Here is an 18980-nt window from a genome sequence, read left to right on the forward strand (position 1 = left end):
ATAAGACTTTCAGTTGGCTGTAAACTGTGTCTAAGTGGTCGTTTCTGGTGGTCTACCCATAACACAAGAGCAGGAGTCATAATTTATGACCTCGAGATGGGAGGAGTGGGGTCTCGAGCTACAGAAAGGAGCATTCTCACCTTGTTGACTTTGTCCTTTCCCTCCCAGCAGTCTCACCTTCACCATGTCCATTGCTCAAACCCAGCAGAAATCAGAGTAAAGGTTTCCCTATTGATAGGAGGTGTTCCATTTATAGAACTCTACAGTTCAGGTTCATGGGCAGAAAGCGTGATGGAAAGGTCATAGCCGATTTCACTAATGGCTCCTAAGATGCCTCAGAGGGATATGCAGAGGCAGAAAATCAAGAATTCCCTGTCTAGGAGCCAGACCTCATCTGGTGTACCCGCTTCTGCCTTCACACACACACACACACACACACACACACACACACACACACACAGCAGAGCCCATCGCTGGTCTCTTGGCAGCACTTTTTTACTAATGAGATTTGTGGGGAGTTTTGCAGCTATATCAGGAGTTTGTTTATTGGTTGCCAATAATAGGCCACCTGAATGTGTTTCAAGCTGGGTGTTCGAGTCTGGAAGTGGAAGAAGATAGGGATCTGGGACCACTGGGACGGAAAACTATGGGACAGGACTGGGTAAGAGCTCAGGGGTCGTGACTCTGTTTCATCAGGGGCTGTCAAGTCCTCTTATCCACCAAGTGGTAGAAGTAAGGAAGGATAAAAGCTCTAGTCGGAGACAAAAGGCAACAAAAGGTGAGGAACGGGAGAGGTGAGGCTGGAGCGGGTGGTAGGTTGCTGCACCCCACCCCGCTTCCTGGGGGATTCCCAGCCAAGATACAGCCCGGTGGCCTGTCAGAAAGCGTCACGCATCAAGAGCAGTAGAGCTACACAAAAGATGTTCGGCAGCGAGTGTTTTGACTCCGAGGCTCTGATAATTTGCCAGGCGGCTGCACTCCCGAAATGCTGATGAGAGCCAGTCAAGCTTCCAAGACTCCTCCCCGGAACAGGCGCCTTCAGACTCCCAAAGCTCCCTGCTCAAGTCCCAAGGTGTGTTTAATAACGCTGCCGCTATTCAGAGGACACACGAGCATGCGGAGGACACACGAGCATCTGGGCCACATAACGGGAATAAATCCAAATTCATTTTTTTTAAAGAAAAATCAATTCTCTCTACTTCTGGGACTTCCTTAACACTCCATCAACTCTGTTTCCACTGCACGGGTCTGAATCTTTTGTTTTACAGCCTTTCCCAAGGGGAGAGAACCGCCTTGGGGAGGGTGGGGAAGAGCTCCCCTGGCCACTGTTTGTGTTTGCTAGGGAGGCAAGCTTGCAGATCTGTGCTCCCCCGCCTCCCCAACACAAGGCTTCCAAACATCTGTGAGTGCTTTTTTTATTTTTAAAATTTGTGTGTGTGTTTTTAAAAATAGACAGTACTTTGTGTGGCTCAAAAGCCAGAGTACAAAATGTGTACTGTGAAAAAAAAGAAAAGGATCCCTCCCGTTTGTCTCCTTGCCCTCCCCTCTCCACTCTTTGTGGCCTAGGAAGCCTTGCAGAATTTACTTCTTTATTTACAGGCAAATACCAATATAGAAACACAATTTTCTCTCTTTTCTTCCCACATAAAGAGTTGGTAAGTTTTTCAGACATGTAAATTTTAAAACGATACTCTACATAGAAATTTCTTACAGATGACAAGAACATTTATCTTCTCAAGTAACATGCATAAACAAGCCGAATGACCCTCATCAAGAAAGCTCGGGATGTCATGGGTTTCAGATTCTGGAATATTATGCGTGCACACTCTTGTGTGTGTGTGTGTGTGTGTGTGTGTGTGTGTGTGTGTGAGAGAGAGAGAGAGAGAGAGAGAGAGAGAGAGAGAGAGAGAGAGAGAGAGAGGACACCTTGGAAACAGGGCTCAATTAATATGAAGCTAGCTATAGTTCACGTAAATCTTAAGGCCATGGCACAAAGGTAGTTGCTATGACATTCAGAGTGCCTGTGGTTTTGCTGCAACATGAGGTCAGGTGTGGAACTTCCCTCTTGTCACGTCGGTATACAAAGGAGTTTTGGAGCATTTAGGTACCGCACTAGACATGAACAGGTGTATTGCTGTAACTTCTGAACTTTATCACAGTATGGGCGTCATAACTTCTGAGCCCTACATCACGCCCAGGATTCCACACTACTCTTCATTAATTAGAAAGAGAACAGCTTACTGGAGACGTAAGACACAAGTTGAGACTCCATCTCAGGCTTCACAGCCAGCAATGAATTAGAGCATCTTGGCTCTGATGAGAGCTCTGCAGCATGCCTGGTCTCCTGTGAACCAGGGAGAGAAAGAAGGAAGGGCAAGAGACGGAGCTGCCTGTAAGGGCACCTAGCCTTGGTGCCCAAGAAGCCCAATGAAGACTTTATATGATAGTTCTGTGTGACATTTCCAGAAGAGGTTTCAGTCCCTGCTCATTGCTCTCCAGTGGGCCCTGCACAAGCTGCAGCTTCAGTGTATGTGATGGGTCTGACCACACAGCCAACGCTGCTGCTCTTTGCCGAGATGCTTAGGCTGGTTTTGGTTGTCTTTGCAACGTTGCAGGTGCACAAAGCCTTTGAAGGAAGAGCTTCTTCTAACTCCATTCCTCAGCCTTTGTGGTTCTCCAGTGTGACACAGACATTCGGAGGATGGGGAGAGTGTGGGATATTGTCTTGGAGGCTCGAGTGTCATTATGATTTAGGGATCCTATTGGAGGACTGCCTAATCAGAGGGAGCTCCCGCCCTTGCTGGTATTTCTTCCTGACTTAACCTTACCTCACTCCCAGTCTTCAGCTGTGTCTTCTGACCATGGCACAAGCTCCTTCTCACAGCCAGGATCTTGCCTCCAGCCCCGACTTGTTTGTCCCCCTCGAGTGACTCTGGCTTTATTTTCTGGCCAGGCTTCTGTCAAGACTCTCATGCTCACAAGGATCGAGACTTGAATTCAATAAACCGTCTCTGAGGCCAGAAGCTGCCAGATCACCTTAGCGCCTCAAATGTCAAGTTCTTTTTTGTTTGTTTGTTTTGAGACAGGGACCCTGTATGTAGTGATGGCTGTCCTGAACTCACTATGTGGACCAGGCTGGCCTCAGACTCACAGAGATCCTCCTGCCTCTGCCTCCTGAGTGCTGGTTTTAAAGGTGTGCGCCACCACAGCCTGGTCTGTCAAGTTCTTTTGGTGTCTCTATATTAATAGCTCTCCAAACGGTTTTCTTCTGAAATCAAAGCCTTGTTCTAAGATCAGATCTAGAAAGCTTCTCTGTCTCTCTCCTGCCTTTCCCTTTTACACATTTGTAACACACTCATCCATCTGTCGAATAAACGGCTTGTTCTAGTGTTTGCTAAACAACAAACCATTAGAGTGGGACCCTTGCCCTCCCTCAAATTTAACTGAGAATGTAAAGAGACCTAGACTCTGTGAGGAAAAGGCAGTCACCACCGGTGTCCTTGACAAACACCATAAATAAGTCATGTTAATTATATACTCCTTTTACCAATAACAGCCATCTGTGGTCTCGTCTTCCGTAATACCCTCCCACGACAGGAGATCCAGTTCCCCAGTGCTATTGGCTGGCGGAAGATCACATTTCATTTCATGTTTAATTGACATGCTCTACTTACTGTGGCCATCGCTGGAGAGATGGGCAAACCATTCAGTTTTGAAGAGACGGTGGAGAGTTTGGGGACAGGACAAAAGCTACGGGATGGCACCTGTTCTTGTCCTTTGGGTCGAAGCATTCCCGGTCCATCTCCAGTTTCCTCAGCAGATACATGGCTGCCGTCACGATTCTGTGTGAAATGACACCCGCCAGTAAAGTAAACAGCTACTAAAGACCTAGCTTTTAAGTCTGTCAGTGTTCGGGAAATGACGTCTCACTTTTAAAGATGTCTAAGCTGTGATAAACAGTCGCGAAGGGCCGGAAAGGCCCAGTGTCTGTGTCAAAGGGGTTTCTCCTGAGTTTGATGGGACTGGAAGTGAACTGTAACTATAGAAACATCATGAATGCCACCAAGACCTTGACTTGAAATTAGATTTAGAGAAGAATGCAAATGTCACCGCGTCTTGTTTTGGGATGACAGCATTTTGTAAGTGTTGAATGAGTTATCGGTCTAGGCCAGGCTATCCTTGTTATCTGGTTAACCGGACAATCAAAGAATTGAGTACTACCCTCCCCCTTAATGCTTTCTGATTCATTTGTCCCCTCAAGGGACTGTGATTCTTAAAACACTCTCTTTTGTCTTTTTAAAAAACAATCTACTTTTACATTTCTTGACCTATGCTTGTGGCATTTCTGGGTTAGTTAACATCAACCCTTAACCGACTCATTCCTATACCAGTGTTATGAAAACAGCTTCCCGGCCACGAAGGGTACTGCCTTCTTAGCGTTTCTGTTCTCCTAGAGGTGAGGATGCTTTCTTATCTCACGAACACAGCATCTGATTCACAGAAGCTGATGGGCTGCGATGAATTTTGTAACCCAAATGGAAAATCATCACCTTCATACCAATGGGCTTTCCCATCCCGTGTCAAACCGTAAGCTGGAATTTATTTACGCCTTCCCTTCGACAGCCACCTTATCTTTGGGGTGTCCTATCTCCCCAGTGGCAACTATCAAAATTTAATATTTCCAGAACCAAAGTAGAAACATTATCTTCCTGATTCTAATTTAGACTAGGGCTAAGGGGGCTTTAGAAAAAAAATGAGGCTTTGCTTACAAGTTCCTCACAAGAAGGGAAGTGCTTTAGTCATGCAGTTAAACTACTGACAGTTCAATTGCTTAATCACATGTATTAGTGCCAGGAAAAAAAAATCACCTTAATGGTTTGTGCTGCCTTGGTTCAGAGATTGAAGTATATCCTGAGATACAAGGTCATTACCTTATGCTTTTAGGCTATATAGATTACACATGTCTTTCATTTCCCATTGCATGAGAAGCTGGAAAATGCCTTTACAACACCAGAATATAATTTTATGCCCGTTGTTTGAAAACGGCGAGGAAAACAACCTTTCAGAAGCCAATAAAGGTAATTATGATTAAAACTACTTTTCTTTAGGGACATGACCACACTCAGTTGCTACAGTGTAGCTTCGTTTTACTAGTGGAGGAACTTTTCTATTCTCACACCACTTTTTTCTAATTAGTAGCAATATGGTGTGCTTACTGATGAAAAGTAGGGAGAGGCAGGGTGGTGGTGGCGACACCTTTAATCCCAATACTCGGAAAGCAGAGGCAGGCAGAGCTCTGTGAGTTCGAGGCCAGCCTGGGCTAAAGAATGAGTTCCAGGACAGGCTCCAAAGCTACACAGGGAAACCTGTCTCAACAAACAAACAAACAAATAGGAAAAAAAGAAGTATTGAGAGAAATTTTTGAAGGAAACCTCTCCCACGGGCTTTTAACCTCCCTAATGTTTCCACATGTTCCATGCCGGAGCCTGGGTGATCTGGTGTGCACTGGATACGTGAAAATCATGCTGTTTAGTGTGACTGTGTGAAGAAGCAGCTAGAGAAAACAACACACTGGCTCTGAGGAGGCAATTACCTGAGAATCTGTGCTGTTGGTTCTCAACCTGTAGGTGAAAGAGAAAACAGCAGGTGAATCACCGAGTCCACTCAAACCTCGCATCCTCACACCTCCCCAGTCCCCGCCTTGCTAGAGTCTGTCAGCAAAAGGTGTGCAGGAGGCCTTTTAACTGTAAGTCTACGACGAACACTTGTCATGTGAAAGACATAAGTATCTTTGGCTCACACACCTTGGACCCCTGTTTTGGAGGGGCGAGACAATGACGGCTCTTACCTACGGTTCTTACCTGAAGATTCCCCTCCATCTGTCAAGAAGTAAAATTTCCCTAGTGATCTCATTTAAATCCAGCCCGAGAGGACTCTGTTCCTGGACTGAGGTCTCTGTATCCATTTAGAGAAAGCGAGGACTTAGAATGAGGAGGCTGTGGAGATGGGAGAGACAGCCTTGCTGTGGAGAGGAGAGGCGTCTGGAACACAGAGCTCAGGCGACACAGTCGCTGCTCTGAGCAGATTCCATTAAACTTTCATTAGAGGCGAGGTACGTTTTCGTACTTTGGTCCACTGTGTAGGTGCCATGAATGTTTAATCCAAGATAGGTTTATAAACAAAGGGATTTCAATCACCTGCATGAAATCATTGGAGACAATGTAACTGATAAAACACATGCGGGTGTAATGGGATCGTTCCTTGGGCTAGGCTGTCTCCTGGAAAGGGTTACTGGAGCAGAAATGTGCTGACCCAGGGACTGAGAACCATCCTGATCACGTAAAGAAATGTTTGTACGGGCCAAGGACGACACCAGCTAACAAACAGATGTGCGGCGTAGAATTTAGTGGACAGAAATCTGGCACAAATGCCGAAGGGCGGGTGCCAAGGAGAAATCTAAAAGTCCCATCTCTCCCTGTTGGCTGAATGCATTGTACTTACAATAATTGGCATAATAAAAATTATTAGTGGTCACGACCCTGTAGGTTTTCCTGCCAGTTTGACTGCTGATGCGAAGACAGGGGATTGGTTACCAGCGAGTTTTGTTCCTTCCTCTGACTACTGGGTGTTAAAACTGAACATCTTTAAGAGACCATTTTCGCTGTAGATGTTTCTGGACATGAGTTCCGTAGAATCCTAGGCATGCAAAGAAGTCACTTAGATTTACTGTAGCCAAAGTGGTCAGGCCTCAGAGGACTGGTGGCTTATATTACTGCAAAGACCTTGAAGCACAGCAAGGCGCTTTATGCACAGGCAAACTGTGCATCCCACAGTGCACAATCCAACTTAGGAGCACTCCACCACTGTTTCTTAGATTTTGCGTGATGCTAGCCGTTTCATATTTACGTGCCCTGTAAATGTCCACCAGATTTAGCATGCTCCTGTAAACCTAAGAGGTATAAATAAATCCTTTCTCATTGCCTCTCTTAAACCATAAATTTTATTCCAAAAAGATAAAAGTCTTCTGCATTTTCCTCTTTATAATTTTACAGTTTTAATAGTGGTAGCAGTGTTTAATATTTATTAAGCAGCTCTACTACAGAAGAAGAAATAAGAGATTGCACAATTCTTGTTCTCAACTAATATAATAATGAGAAATGTCCTCAAAATTCCTATTTAGAAAACCGTATTAAAAAAATAAATTCTAGATGTGCCATTTAAATTATTTAGAGACTCAAAAGCCAGGAAAGGAGAACATTTTTCTTAAGAATCATTATTAACTCTGTGTTTGGGGTTATGTTTTTGTTCTAACTTGTATAGATGCTTTGAAGATAGACACATAAATCCCAGTGATTAGACAAGCTATCAATAAACATGAGGGGCACTTGCAGATGCCAAGGTGAATAATATGTTCTCATTCTTTATCGTGGAGGAAACACACACACACACACACACACACACGGGAAAGGCTGTGAGGCGGCACAGAGAAAAGGCAGGCTAGCTGCACAGCCTCCAGGCTTAAGCTACTTAGCTCTGGGCCATAGCTCTACCTACTATAAGTTGCCTTGGACAAATTTTTAAATCTTTTTTGTACATTAGTTTTTCATTTGGGCAATAGGAATGGATCACTATCTTTAACTATTGAGAAGTCTAATCTATGAACATGGTATAACCTCTTGTTGAGACTGTGTTTATCTTCCAAATGCTCTATCGACTTAATCCAAGAGTTGGTTAAATCAAATGATGATGGCCATTTAAGCATACTCAGTATTCCTGAGCATCCCTTGCTCAGGCTCTCTTACCACTTCTATCTCCAAGTTAGATACCTGGGGATAGTTTACACTCTCACGACTTTTCCAATCTTTTTTTTTTCCTTTTCAGTTAGGTGTTGTAGAATACTATTTTAAGATGTGCTGTGGAACATTTGTTTAAGAATGTAAAGATGTGTTGTCTCCTTTAATGTTGCATTTGTTTAACACTGTGAAGCTTTGTTACTTTGTCTGCCTAAAATACCTAATAAAGAGCTGAATGGCAGGAGAGGGATAGGTGGGGGTTACCAGACAGAGAGAATAAATAGAAGGAGAAAAAGAGAAGGAGCAAAAAAGGAGGAGTAGAGGCTTCCAGGGACCAGTCACCTACTCACACAACCAGGCATAGAGTAAGACGTAAAGAAAAGATATACAGAAATAGAAAGGGTAAAAGCCCAGAGGCAAAAGGTAGGTGGGGTAAGTTAAGAAAAACTGGCTAGAAACAAGCTGTGCTAAGGCTGGACATTCATAAGAAAGAATAAGTCTCCGTATATTTTTTTGGGAACTAGATGGTGACCCCACCCAAAGAGTAAAGAGTGAAGAAAAACCCTATAGTTAGATGCTGGCACAGATTCCACAGGTGTAGAGGACTGATTCGGATACCAAGAGTTAGAAACGAGACGTAGACACCTCCAGCAGAAGCCGACAGTCTTTAGCGCATCTGGTCAAAATCATAGAGTGGAAGGGCTGGATATAAAAGGCAGAGTGAAAAGAGAAGATGGAACCGGGAGGTCCCAGACTGGGGCTGGAGGGCTGTGGTAATGGAAAGTACAGGAGTACAGTTTCTATTATATTTTATACCTTTTCCCTACCCCACAGCATCGCCCAATGTTCCTGCCTATAACTGCTTTTGATGCAATGAAGAGGTTTGAATATGGAGTATGGAATTTCTACCAGGAGAAAAACTAGTGTGGATTTCAAGTGTGCAGGTGGGGTACGCGAGAAGGTAAGGGCATCCAGACTTGCCATGCTCCTTTGGAAAGCACTGGCTAATCTTATTCATCATTTCCTTTGTTCAGCCTTCAAGTCAAATCTGTAAGCCTTGGACTTGCACAGCATTTTCATTGGCTGGCGAAATTCCCCCCAGCTTTCTCTCTTGCTGCTTTCATGTGATAGTTCGCAAACGGAAAGACGGAAGCAGGATTTCAGAGGCTTTCTGTTTTCTTCTGAAAGTCTTGTTAGTGTTGTTTCTGAAAAAGTCTTTAGAAGCAGGTTAAAGTCCGTAGGCATCGCTATTCATTTTCTCTGGACCTGCCTTCTGATGTGGAACGTTCTGGATATATTCCTTCCTAAAACAATCTTGCTAGTTCACATTTTCTAAGAGAGAGCTGATGTATTTTCCTTTTGTTCGTTGCTAGCGTAGTGAGGAGAGGGAAGATAGGTCAGGTCCAGGGTCACATTTCTGCTCTTGTAACAATGTAACCCGAGAGAAGTTGCTTAGTTCTTCTTCCCTTCTCCCTTTGTCTCATGTAATAGAATCCCAATAATTATGACTCACCAGAAACTTTTAATCTGTTTTCTCATCTTTTAAATGCTAAGATTCCCCTTTAATTCTTTTTGTATTTGCGTTTTATTTATTTTTGTTATTTAACTTTATTTTCCAAGTGGGAGCAAGAGTCTTGGGCAGGTCAGGAACTCCAAAGTCCTGAGAGAGTCAACGGACATGGTCCTAACTCAGTCTGTTGGCCCTTGGCCTTTGACCACTCAGTAATGGCCGTGGGTCTCAGTCATTACCTAAAAGGCCTTTAAAGCTAGGCTAGTATATGGAAAATACATGTTTGGTTTTGCACCTGCTTCTACAAGTGTGGGAATGCCTGAATAACGAAGGAGAGAGATGATCCTTCTTTCCACAGCTGGCAGTTTAGATCAGGCTAATCGCTGGCAAGATTGGGCCTGGATTAGAAGCTTGGAACTTTAAACTGAAACCTCTGGCCTCTGGGGAGTGAAAAGAGTTTAACTCCAAGGCTGATGGCTCAGCTCATCAGTAATGCCAAGGTGAGAACATCCCTAAGAAATACTTCTCAGCCGGTAATCATTCCCAAGCACCAGAAGGAGGTGTGCCTCCTCCCCTGGGGACAGAGACTTCTGCCCCTGGAACCTGTCCAGATCTCCCCTTATGAACGGCTTCATCTTGTTTCTTATTTGCATCCTTTATGATAAATATAAGGAAGATTTCTGAGTTCTGGGACTCAAATTCAAATTACCAAGGTGTCTTTGGGACCATTGTTTTAGACCTGGTTAGTCAAAATATGAGTAACCATTACAGATGGGTTGAAAATGTTGAAAGTCAAAAATGGAGAGGGGACTGTAGCTCATGGGTGAGGGGTGAGGAGTCTGCTTGAGTATTGGGTCCTTCTCTTTTCACTATAATCGATTACCAGTCAGATGTGACTCAAAGGGGTATTTATTTTGAATCACAGTTCCATGGTAGAGAAGACGCGGTGGCTAACCTGGTTTGATCTTCTGCAGCAGAAACTTGTGGAGTGGATTGCTCACATCTTGGTAGATGGGATACAGGGTTCAAGGTGGGGAGTGAGTCAGGCTATAACCCCCCCCCCACACACACACAGTAGTCTATTGTCTGTCAGCTAGGTCCAATGTCAAAAGGTTCCACCGTCTGCAAAACAGCGCCACCAGCTGGGGACCAAATGTGCAAACATATGCACCTGTCCAGGACAGTCCGCTTTCAACCCTGGACTCAATGCAAGCTCTGCAAACCAACAAACAAAAAAATGTATCTAATACACTTAACCTACCGCCGCGGGTCAGTCCCAGCTGTCTCAGACATGCTCAGGGCACTTAATCAACAGAGAAGCCCAAATCACCTGATCCAAGCCTGTCTTACATCAGTGTCGAATATCTCCCATAGATGATTATAGAGGATCCAACAACCAATACTTACAACACAAGCCCTAAAGCCTGCCTTTCGTACTGGGAACCTTTACTTCTCTTTGTACAAATTACCATAGACATGATGGTTCAGGAATCTGGGCGTGGCTTAGCAGGGAGTGTGCTTAGAGTCTCCCAAGCCAGTGGGCTAGGCTGAATCTCTATCTTTGTTTAGAGCTGGTGGACTAATTCTGAACTTACAGAGTCAACAGCAGAACTTACTTACCTTTTGTTTTGTTTTGAAAGAGGGTCTCACTCTGTAGCCTTGGCTGGCCTGGAACTTGCTATGTAGACCAGGCTGGTCTCAAACTCAGAAGAGATCCGCCTGCCTCTGCCTCCAGAGTGCTGGGATTAAAGCCCACCACATCTGGCTCAGAACTTATTTCTCTATGGTGATAGAATAGGTTGCTTCAAGATGACAGGAAGAGAAGGGTCTTTGTGTCCAAAGTCTCTGACCCTGGGAGAAATGATGCCTGTATCAAGGATCCACAGGGATGGGTTTGTGATCTCACTGCTTGGGAGGCTGGGGTGAGTTCCAGGCTAACCTCAGCTACATAGTAGCTACATAGTAACACTCTGCTCAGAAGGAGGAGGAGGAGGAGGAGGAAGAGGAGGAGGAGGAAGAGGAGGAGGAGGAAGAGGAGGAGGAGGAGGAGGAGGAGGAGGAGGAGGAGGAGGAGGAGGAGGAGGAGGAGGAGGAGGAGGAGGAGGAGGAGGAGAATAGTCAAACAAAACCCAACAGACAACCCTCCTGAAGGAATGCGAGGAGAGCGGGAAAATGGTTACTGCAGAGCACGCAGCATCCTGAGTGTTTGCTCATCTTTCTCCGCTCTGAACACCAAGCCATTAAACCTAAGGATCACGTGTTACAAATGATGGCCTGGAAGTTCCTCGCTGGAGAGCGCCGGCAATGTGGCACAGCCTGTTCTTTTGGTTCCTTGATTGTGTTAACAAAAGTCTGCTCTGTTTTCCTGGCCTGCCGCGACAGACACGTGGGTGTTTACACTGATAGACCGGAGACACAAAAGCTCTGCCTGGCTCCTCATGTTGCTGCTTTGTATCTGCTCGGTTTTTCAGCCCTGGGCTGTTCTGTCTGGGTTTAGGGGCCACTCCAGCGTCTCAGAGGTGATGAGGAAGCAGCTCAGTCCCAGTTTGTTAATACTTCCGGGCAGTCTTTTGTAAGTCGCTTTCCTTTCCGGGCCCGAGTAAGTGAACAGAACACTGGGTTGGACGGCATGAGAGAATCCCTTTGTGATAAGCTCCGGGTGCCCAGACTCTGAATTCTACCGAATTTCTCAGTTGACTTGGGGCTCAGGGCCTCTTCTGGCCCTGATCTGTTTCTGGTTAGGTTTTGTAGCACTCTGTGCTTCTTTCGTGGACCTAAAAACATTCCATTTTCTTTGGAAACAGAAAGCTCCTTCAGCGGCAACAGATTTGTAACTCTGAGAACCAAAAGCCTCAGGTATTGTTAACAAAATTAGAAAGGGGGTCAGGAAAGCCAATGTGCTGGATAAGAAATAACATGTATTTCCTCAAGGCTCCTCGCAGGTAGTGGGAGGCCACCTCTCCGCCCACCTCTTAGACCATCTGCTACGTGTGTCCAGCCTGCATTAATCACTTATGCGACCCTTGCTAGCAATGGGGACCAGACTGTAGGTAGCATCCCTCTCATCTGGCAGCTGTGACCCTAAGGCTGTGCCTCTCCTAAGATGGTAGATCAGGATTCCCCCGGCTCTTGTAACTAAATGTAATCTGATCCCTCGCCTTCCCTACTGGGAAATAAGTTATAAATAACAAAGCAGAGAGCTCTTCCATCAGAGGCTATGGTTACTAGGAGACAGGAGTGGCAGTCAGGTTCGCTGCTGCCAGTGAATATCCCTATTGCACTGTGAGCTTGGCTCTTGCCCTTGACCTTCCAGATCCTTTTAAATAAAGGTTCGTGCATAGCAAATGATTCCTTGGTGGCTTCTAAGGAATGAAGACGGGTTCTAATCTGAACTGCTGTGAAGCTTTGGATGAACCGATTCACCTCTCTGGTCCTCAGTTTAATTCTATTTAAACATACAAGATGGATGGGTTACATTAGTGACTGGCAAACTATAGCCCGCAGTCCAAATTTATTCTTCTATCTGTTTTGAAACATCTTGTAATTGAGGAGTAATTGTTGTGTCTTAATTTGTTACTATTTTGGTTTCTTGAGACAAGGTTTCCCTGTGCAGCCCAGGCTGGTCACATTCTTCAGTCTCCTATGTGCAGGAATAACAGGCACAGGCCACCGTGCTTGTCTGACTTTCATGTGTTTATATGATTGAAGAACTGGTGTCTTTAAATAAAGTTTTATTGGGACACAGACACCCTCTGAGTTTCTGTACTGTCAATGGACATGTTGGCACACAGTAGCAGGAATGAGGCGAGGCAACAGAGATGGTAGGGTCTGCAGAACCAAACGTACTTTCTATTTAACCATCTAGAAACTCTGCCGACCTCGGGCCCCAGAGCTAGACAGTCTCTTAAATCCTTACAGTTCCGCTTTACCAATTGCCTGATTCTCACCGCAACCCATTGTCTACCTTGAAAGAAACGCTAGGCTCTTGGTGACCCAGCCCAGGACAGTGGTGGAGGTTGTCCGTTACTTTGGCGGATCCTGCAAAGGACTAGGATGTGTGTTGTTCAGGGAAAAGGCAGGATGCTGCATTCAGGCTGTCTTGCTCGGTACCAGGCCAGGCCTCAGACAGGCTAAGGACGCCTGAGCTTTCCCTGAGAGTCAGGGGCTGCAGTGACTCTGGAACTGGGGTGCCCTTGTGTGGCAGAGAGATCCCCAATATGCAACTGGGGCATATTGGAGGCTCGAGAATCCTTCCCATAAAAGCTCCAGTCACTGTACAGCAGAGATGTGTAGCAACTAATTATATAATGTATTGAGTATATTTGAAGTCTCAAAAAAAAAGTCAATTAGGGAAAATTAAGTACTGCTTGTTTGACAATAAAACGTGTTATTTTTCATGTGTGATATTGGCATTGCGATTTTTTAAAAAAGAGTTCTGGCTTATTAAGATATTTATGAATAAAGTATAGGATGTCTAGAATTTCCACGAACAATCCCAGTTTGTCTCCTGCTGTTAGCTCTGCATTCTGGAGCAAAGGGAAAGGGGGGACGGGTATGCACCTTAAGAGCGTGACGTGGGATTTGCACGGGGCATGTTGCTCCTAGTGTCCAGAGAGGCTGGAAATGCAGCCTTGTGGAACGGGTCTCCACCTCAGCCATGCCTCATCTGAAGGGAATCATCAGCTGGATCTCCATCTGGAAGTGTATGCACCGCATGGAATGAGAACTTTGGACTCTCTGGGCAGTGAAAAGATTTGGAAAGCCCCCAAATGTCTCACACTGAAACTTCTGAGTTCAAAGCAGCTATTTTAAAAATTGCAGATAAACTTTACACTGATGAAAGAAGATGAGATGGGCACTCAGATAAAACCAAGAAAGCAGGCGAAGTTTATTGCTTCTGGTCAAGGAAGTCACTTCACAGCCTGAGAAATGCGACCGTGGGCCTATAATCATGGATTCCATTGGTGTTACCATGTTCCCCACCATCCTGAAACAATTGGCCTTCAAAATGACCTTTTGAAGACAGTTACAGTACCAAAAAGGGGTGACATCCTGGAGGGCTGGAGCAGGGTTCTCCAGAAGGTCGTATGTACTTTAAACATATATAAACAATATATGGTATGGTTTCTCTCATAGCCAGGATCCGCAGATTCAGGAATCAAGGGGTGGAAAAGAAGATAATTCCACTTATTATTACCCCTAGTGACACCTAAAAAAAATTTACTTCCTGTTTTCGTAACCCTACATTCTGCTGATCTGGAAGTTTTGGTTCTAGAGTGGGGAGCCTTTCTGCCAGGAGCCACAACAAGCGCTTCGGGCTTCTAATGCTCTTAAATCAACAGACTAAGAAAGGAATAACAGTGTTAGAAAGAGTGATTGATCCAGACTACCGTGGGGAGATTGGATTGCTTTTCCACAATGGCTGTAAGAAGGATTATGTCTGGAGTGCAGGGGATAGAGCCTTTAGGGCATCTCTTGGTGCTGCCACAACCTGTGATTAAAGTCAATGAGAAACCATAGCAGTCTAATCCAGGCAGGGTGACAAAGGGCACGGACTCTTCAGAAATGAAGCTATGGGTCACTCCTCAAGAAAAAGAGCCAAGAACTGCTGAGGTGGAGGCAATACGGAATGGGTGGTAGAGGAAGGTATTGATAAATACCAGCTCAGGCCACGTGACCAGCGGCAGAAACAAGGATTGTAACTGACGTGAGTGTTTATGTCATATTTTGTTAAGAATGCATTTGTACAGAGATGATGTTTGTCCCCTTGATTTCTTTGCCATATGATGTAATATCACTTAAGAGACTCCCGACGGTTATCATATTTGAGTTTGAGATACTAAAAGAGCACCCCTCCTGTTCTAAATCCATAGTGCATTTGGGGTTGTATGAGGAATAGCTACATCACGTTAGGTGTAATTATAATCTGGTTGAATATGTAGTATATTTGCAGTTTTCCCATGGGATAGTTATATCATGTGTAGACATAAATATGACCTGGTCATTCTTTTTATTTGGAAATGAATCATGACATAAGGAGATATGACTATGTGTCAGACAAGGGCTGAACTTGCGATGGCTATTATGGCTTGAACTAACTAAAACCCCAAAACGCTTGTTCTTGCCTCGCTAGCAAGTCCATTCCTTCTTTGGTATCGAGGAAGAATCTGGGCATAAACCTAGTTCTACTTTCATTTGATCAAGCTCACGTTATCATTTTTAATTTAGTTCCTGAGGGAAAGATCTGCATTTCAGAAGGAATGCAGTCCCTGTGACCTTTGGAGCTGATTGAAGAGCATGCCATGCAGGACATGCAGCTGATGCTCCACCAGTATCTCAGGAGCTCTTTGATTCATTCACTGGAACCAGCGTCAGCATGCTCCCCTTAGCACTGCAAGCAGCGACAGCACTGGGGAGGAGGTCTGGCTGTGCTGAAATGCAGTCTCCAAAATAGTCCCTCCCCCTTTGAAATTCCGGGGCCTTGTTAGCGGCAGAATGAGCTGGAAATCAAGGGAAATGAAAGGGTCAGATGGTAGGAAGGTGACCCAGTTTGGGGAATGTTAGCTATTGTTAAAAGCAGTCGGTTCTCTGGAAGAGAAAGGAATCTGACTGGCAGAGTCATTCAAGAAATAATTACCCAGTGCCTCTCACAGGTCCTGGGATTCTGAACTGGTCACAAGTTGATACATCTGAACACCTGGTTACTTTTTATGTCTATGTTGCCTTAGCTCTGTGTAGGTGCTGTATAGTGGCAGGGTTTGGATTCATAAAAGGTACATCACACCTTTTTCTGAGACAAACAAACAAACAAACAAAAAAACTAAAGCAACTCACAGAGGTGTCTGTCTTAAAAATACTATAAACCAGCAGTTAGAAGGGACGCAAGAAAGAGTAGGACTTGGTGGCTCAGCTGGTAATCCTAAATCAAGAAACCAAATCAATGATGATGCAATGGTAAATAATAAAAAGGCCAAGAACTCCGTGTGCAGTTAGGAATGAAATTAGTCCTTTGTTACAAGATGTCCCCTTGCAGTCCTAAAGCGTGGCTTTACATTTTCAGTTACTAAGCTCCGGCAGTATTCACCCATTAAAACAGTAAAAGCAGTTGTTTGGAAGAACTAATCCTGGCAACAATGTACTCATATGGGACCTTTCTCCTCTTCCTCGAGGGAACACCCCTGGACTCTTCCCTAGAAACGTACCCCCTCCAGGCAGCGTCACAGCCTTGATAGTTTGGTGCCTGGTAACCATGCTTGGGTGCTTGGGTCCTAACCTTGGCAGGGTGCTTGCCAGCCCAGGGCCAGCAGGGGGCCCTGAGTCCTCAGGAGAATGCTGGCCACCAACTGGAAGAGGGGCCGAGCTCAGCAAAATGACTGTCAATTTCAAGGCCTTTGATCCCTATGAAGGAGCAGACAAAAGAGTGTCATGCCAGGGCCCCACCTCAGGGCAACCCCAGGCATTTTATCTATTGAAAGAGGGACAAAGAGAGAGTGTGAACTGTGAGTGTGCAGACTCTGTGTGTGTGTGTGTGTGTGTGTGTGGTGACTTGATTTTCATGGTCATTTTGACGTCTTTAAAGAGCCTGTTTTCTGCTCCTGTACAGGCAAAAGGACTATGGTTAATCTGTGTATGAGGTTCTCATTAGGTTTCAGTGTCTGTCCCTAGTTTTCCTTTTAGAGAAGAGAGAGAGCAAGCAAACGTTTGTTTATATATATATATATATATATATATAAGCTTGCTGCTACAGGGAAGTTTTCCAGGCCTCTGAGAAGTGAGGAAGAGGTGGAAGGAGAGCCATGGGAGTTCCGGGGAGGCATCCCCTCCATCCTCCCCTTCCCCTCCTAACACAGTCTTGAGCCCGAGAATTTCAGCTCATGACTTCCAGGCCTGGGCATTATTAGCTCATCACCAAAGCATGCTCCTGGACAGACTACCTGGTGGGCTTCTAGAAACATTCAGGTGTGGTGAATTAAGGTGCAAGGACTCCATCTTGAAATCACAGAGTGTGTTCTAATGTCTGTGTGTAAACAACACTCCACTATCAGAGCGGTTATCTCAGGTGCACAATAGCTCCTTCCTTGTAAATTATACTAAGATGAAGTGTGTGTGTGTGTGTGTGTGTGTGTGTGTGTGTGTGTGTGTGTGTGTATGTGTGTGTGTAGTGCGGTGTCATGGAGGCTGGAGGTCAACTTGGGTGTCTGTCTCAATCACCTCCATCTTATTCTTGGGTCTCTCACTGACCCTGGAACTCACTGACTAGCTTTGACTGGCTCACCGGTGAGCTCCCAGATCCCTGCTTTCCCAGTGCCGGGATTACAGATGTGTGCCACCAGGCTTCTCAGATGAGCGCCCGGGATCTAAACTCAGATATTCATGCTCCTGAGGCCAGCACTCTGTCAGCTGAGCCTTACTTCCTAGCTCCAGGTTTGTTTTTCTGAGCATTTCCAAACCCTTTGTGAGCTCTCGTGTTCATGGCCAAGGCATAGTATAGTGACATCCTCTCTGTTCTTTGCTCTTTTCTGGGTGCTTTCCTGAGGCTAGCTAGCACACTAAGAGTACAGAAGGGTCAGTTTCAGATTCACTGTGGCCTTTGGTCACCAGCAGATTAATTTGGTGGACAATTCAAGGGGAAAGAATTTAGTTGGATCATGCTTCATGACTGCCATGGCACAGCTCAATACCACCCGGTTCTGAATTTATACACTGTTCATAATTTGGAGTTCATTAGTCCTGCAGACAGGAAGCTGTAAACTGTCTCAAGTGGGTGGGTCACTTTCACCAGGCTGTCTAGTCGGGAGCATTTCCCACCACGCCTGGGTGGCTGCTGCAAGCATTCAGATGCAGAAGGGAAGATACCTTTGATCCTGGCTGGCTTGTTTGTAAAGGTTTTCTAGTTTTGACCGTCATAGTCGCAATGGCATGCCTTAAACAAACCGTCACAAAGAACCCTTGCAAAGATTCAGGGCACTATGACTTTAGGACACCAGCTTCACCTCCGCTTTCCGGGATCTGTGACAACGACTATGTGGAGACTAGAAATAACATCTGCTTTATTAAAAGATATTCCAAGAGCCTGTGGCGTTCTCCTTGGTGGGCCATGCATCTCACCCTTCGGTGAGTAAATGGAGGAAGCATCTGTCCATCTACCCAGCTGCTGTGGACTAACTGTGCAAGCAGTTAGCCACCAAGCAAAGCAACTTTCTGAAGCCACCCTCTGCCTCCGTTATTTTCTAGCCTGAATCCCTACTACATAGCCTGTAAACATAACTGAAGGGGGCGGGGGCTTGGTGCTTAAGAAGTCTAAACGCACCGATGAAATTAACCATACTGAAACATGGCCAAAGCGAGTCCATTCCCTTATTGAGGAATTATGGAGATATTTACTTTTCAGTACATTAAGTCTGCAGCCACATTAGTAGTCTCCGTGTCTTTCGATTTTGCAAACGGGAACTGAAATCCAGCAAGCCGTATCAGGAGCCCATTCAAAAAGTGAACAAAGAAGCAAATGAAGACCACCCAGAACGAGGTGGTATAGTTTTCATTTTGCGTCTTGTAGGCATAGGTCCCTTCTTTAAAGTTTGCGATGTTTTCCGACAGGCGGTGGATTTTCACTTCAGAGGCAAACAATATCATGACTAGACAGCCACAGGAGCCTGCAACACAGGGAACAAACAACA

The 18980-nt window shown here is 45.2% G+C and overlaps 3 protein-coding genes across 5 annotated transcripts in view; 1 reads left to right on the forward strand and 2 right to left on the reverse strand.

Annotated features, from left to right (window-relative positions):
- The window catches only part of Mindy4b (MINDY family member 4B), a 31532-nt gene extending 25567 nt beyond the window's left edge, over positions 1-5965 (reverse strand). The window contains exons 1-3 of the mRNA XM_075951084.1: positions 5859-5965; positions 5594-5627; positions 3675-3842 (exon numbers count right to left, since the gene is read on the reverse strand). Of these exons, the coding sequence (XP_075807199.1) occupies positions 3675-3842; positions 5594-5627; positions 5859-5965 (309 nt within the window). The remainder of the gene's footprint in view (positions 1-3674; positions 3843-5593; positions 5628-5858) is intronic.
- The window catches only part of Selenot (selenoprotein T), a 244882-nt gene that overhangs the window by 199429 nt on the left and 26473 nt on the right, over positions 1-18980 (forward strand). The gene's annotated exons all lie outside the window — the stretch shown is intronic.
- Positions 18691-18980, reverse strand: part of Clrn1 (clarin 1) — a 44126-nt gene continuing 43836 nt past the window's right edge. For all 3 annotated transcript variants that reach the window (XM_075950495.1, XM_075950492.1, XM_075950491.1), the window contains one exon: positions 18691-18956. In XM_075950495.1, coding sequence (XP_075806610.1) covers positions 18691-18956 — 266 coding nt within the window. The remainder of the gene's footprint in view (positions 18957-18980) is intronic.

Source organism: Microtus pennsylvanicus, chromosome 16 (genome assembly GCF_037038515.1).
Source record: "Microtus pennsylvanicus isolate mMicPen1 chromosome 16, mMicPen1.hap1, whole genome shotgun sequence".
Taxonomy (NCBI): domain Eukaryota; kingdom Metazoa; phylum Chordata; class Mammalia; order Rodentia; family Cricetidae; genus Microtus; species Microtus pennsylvanicus.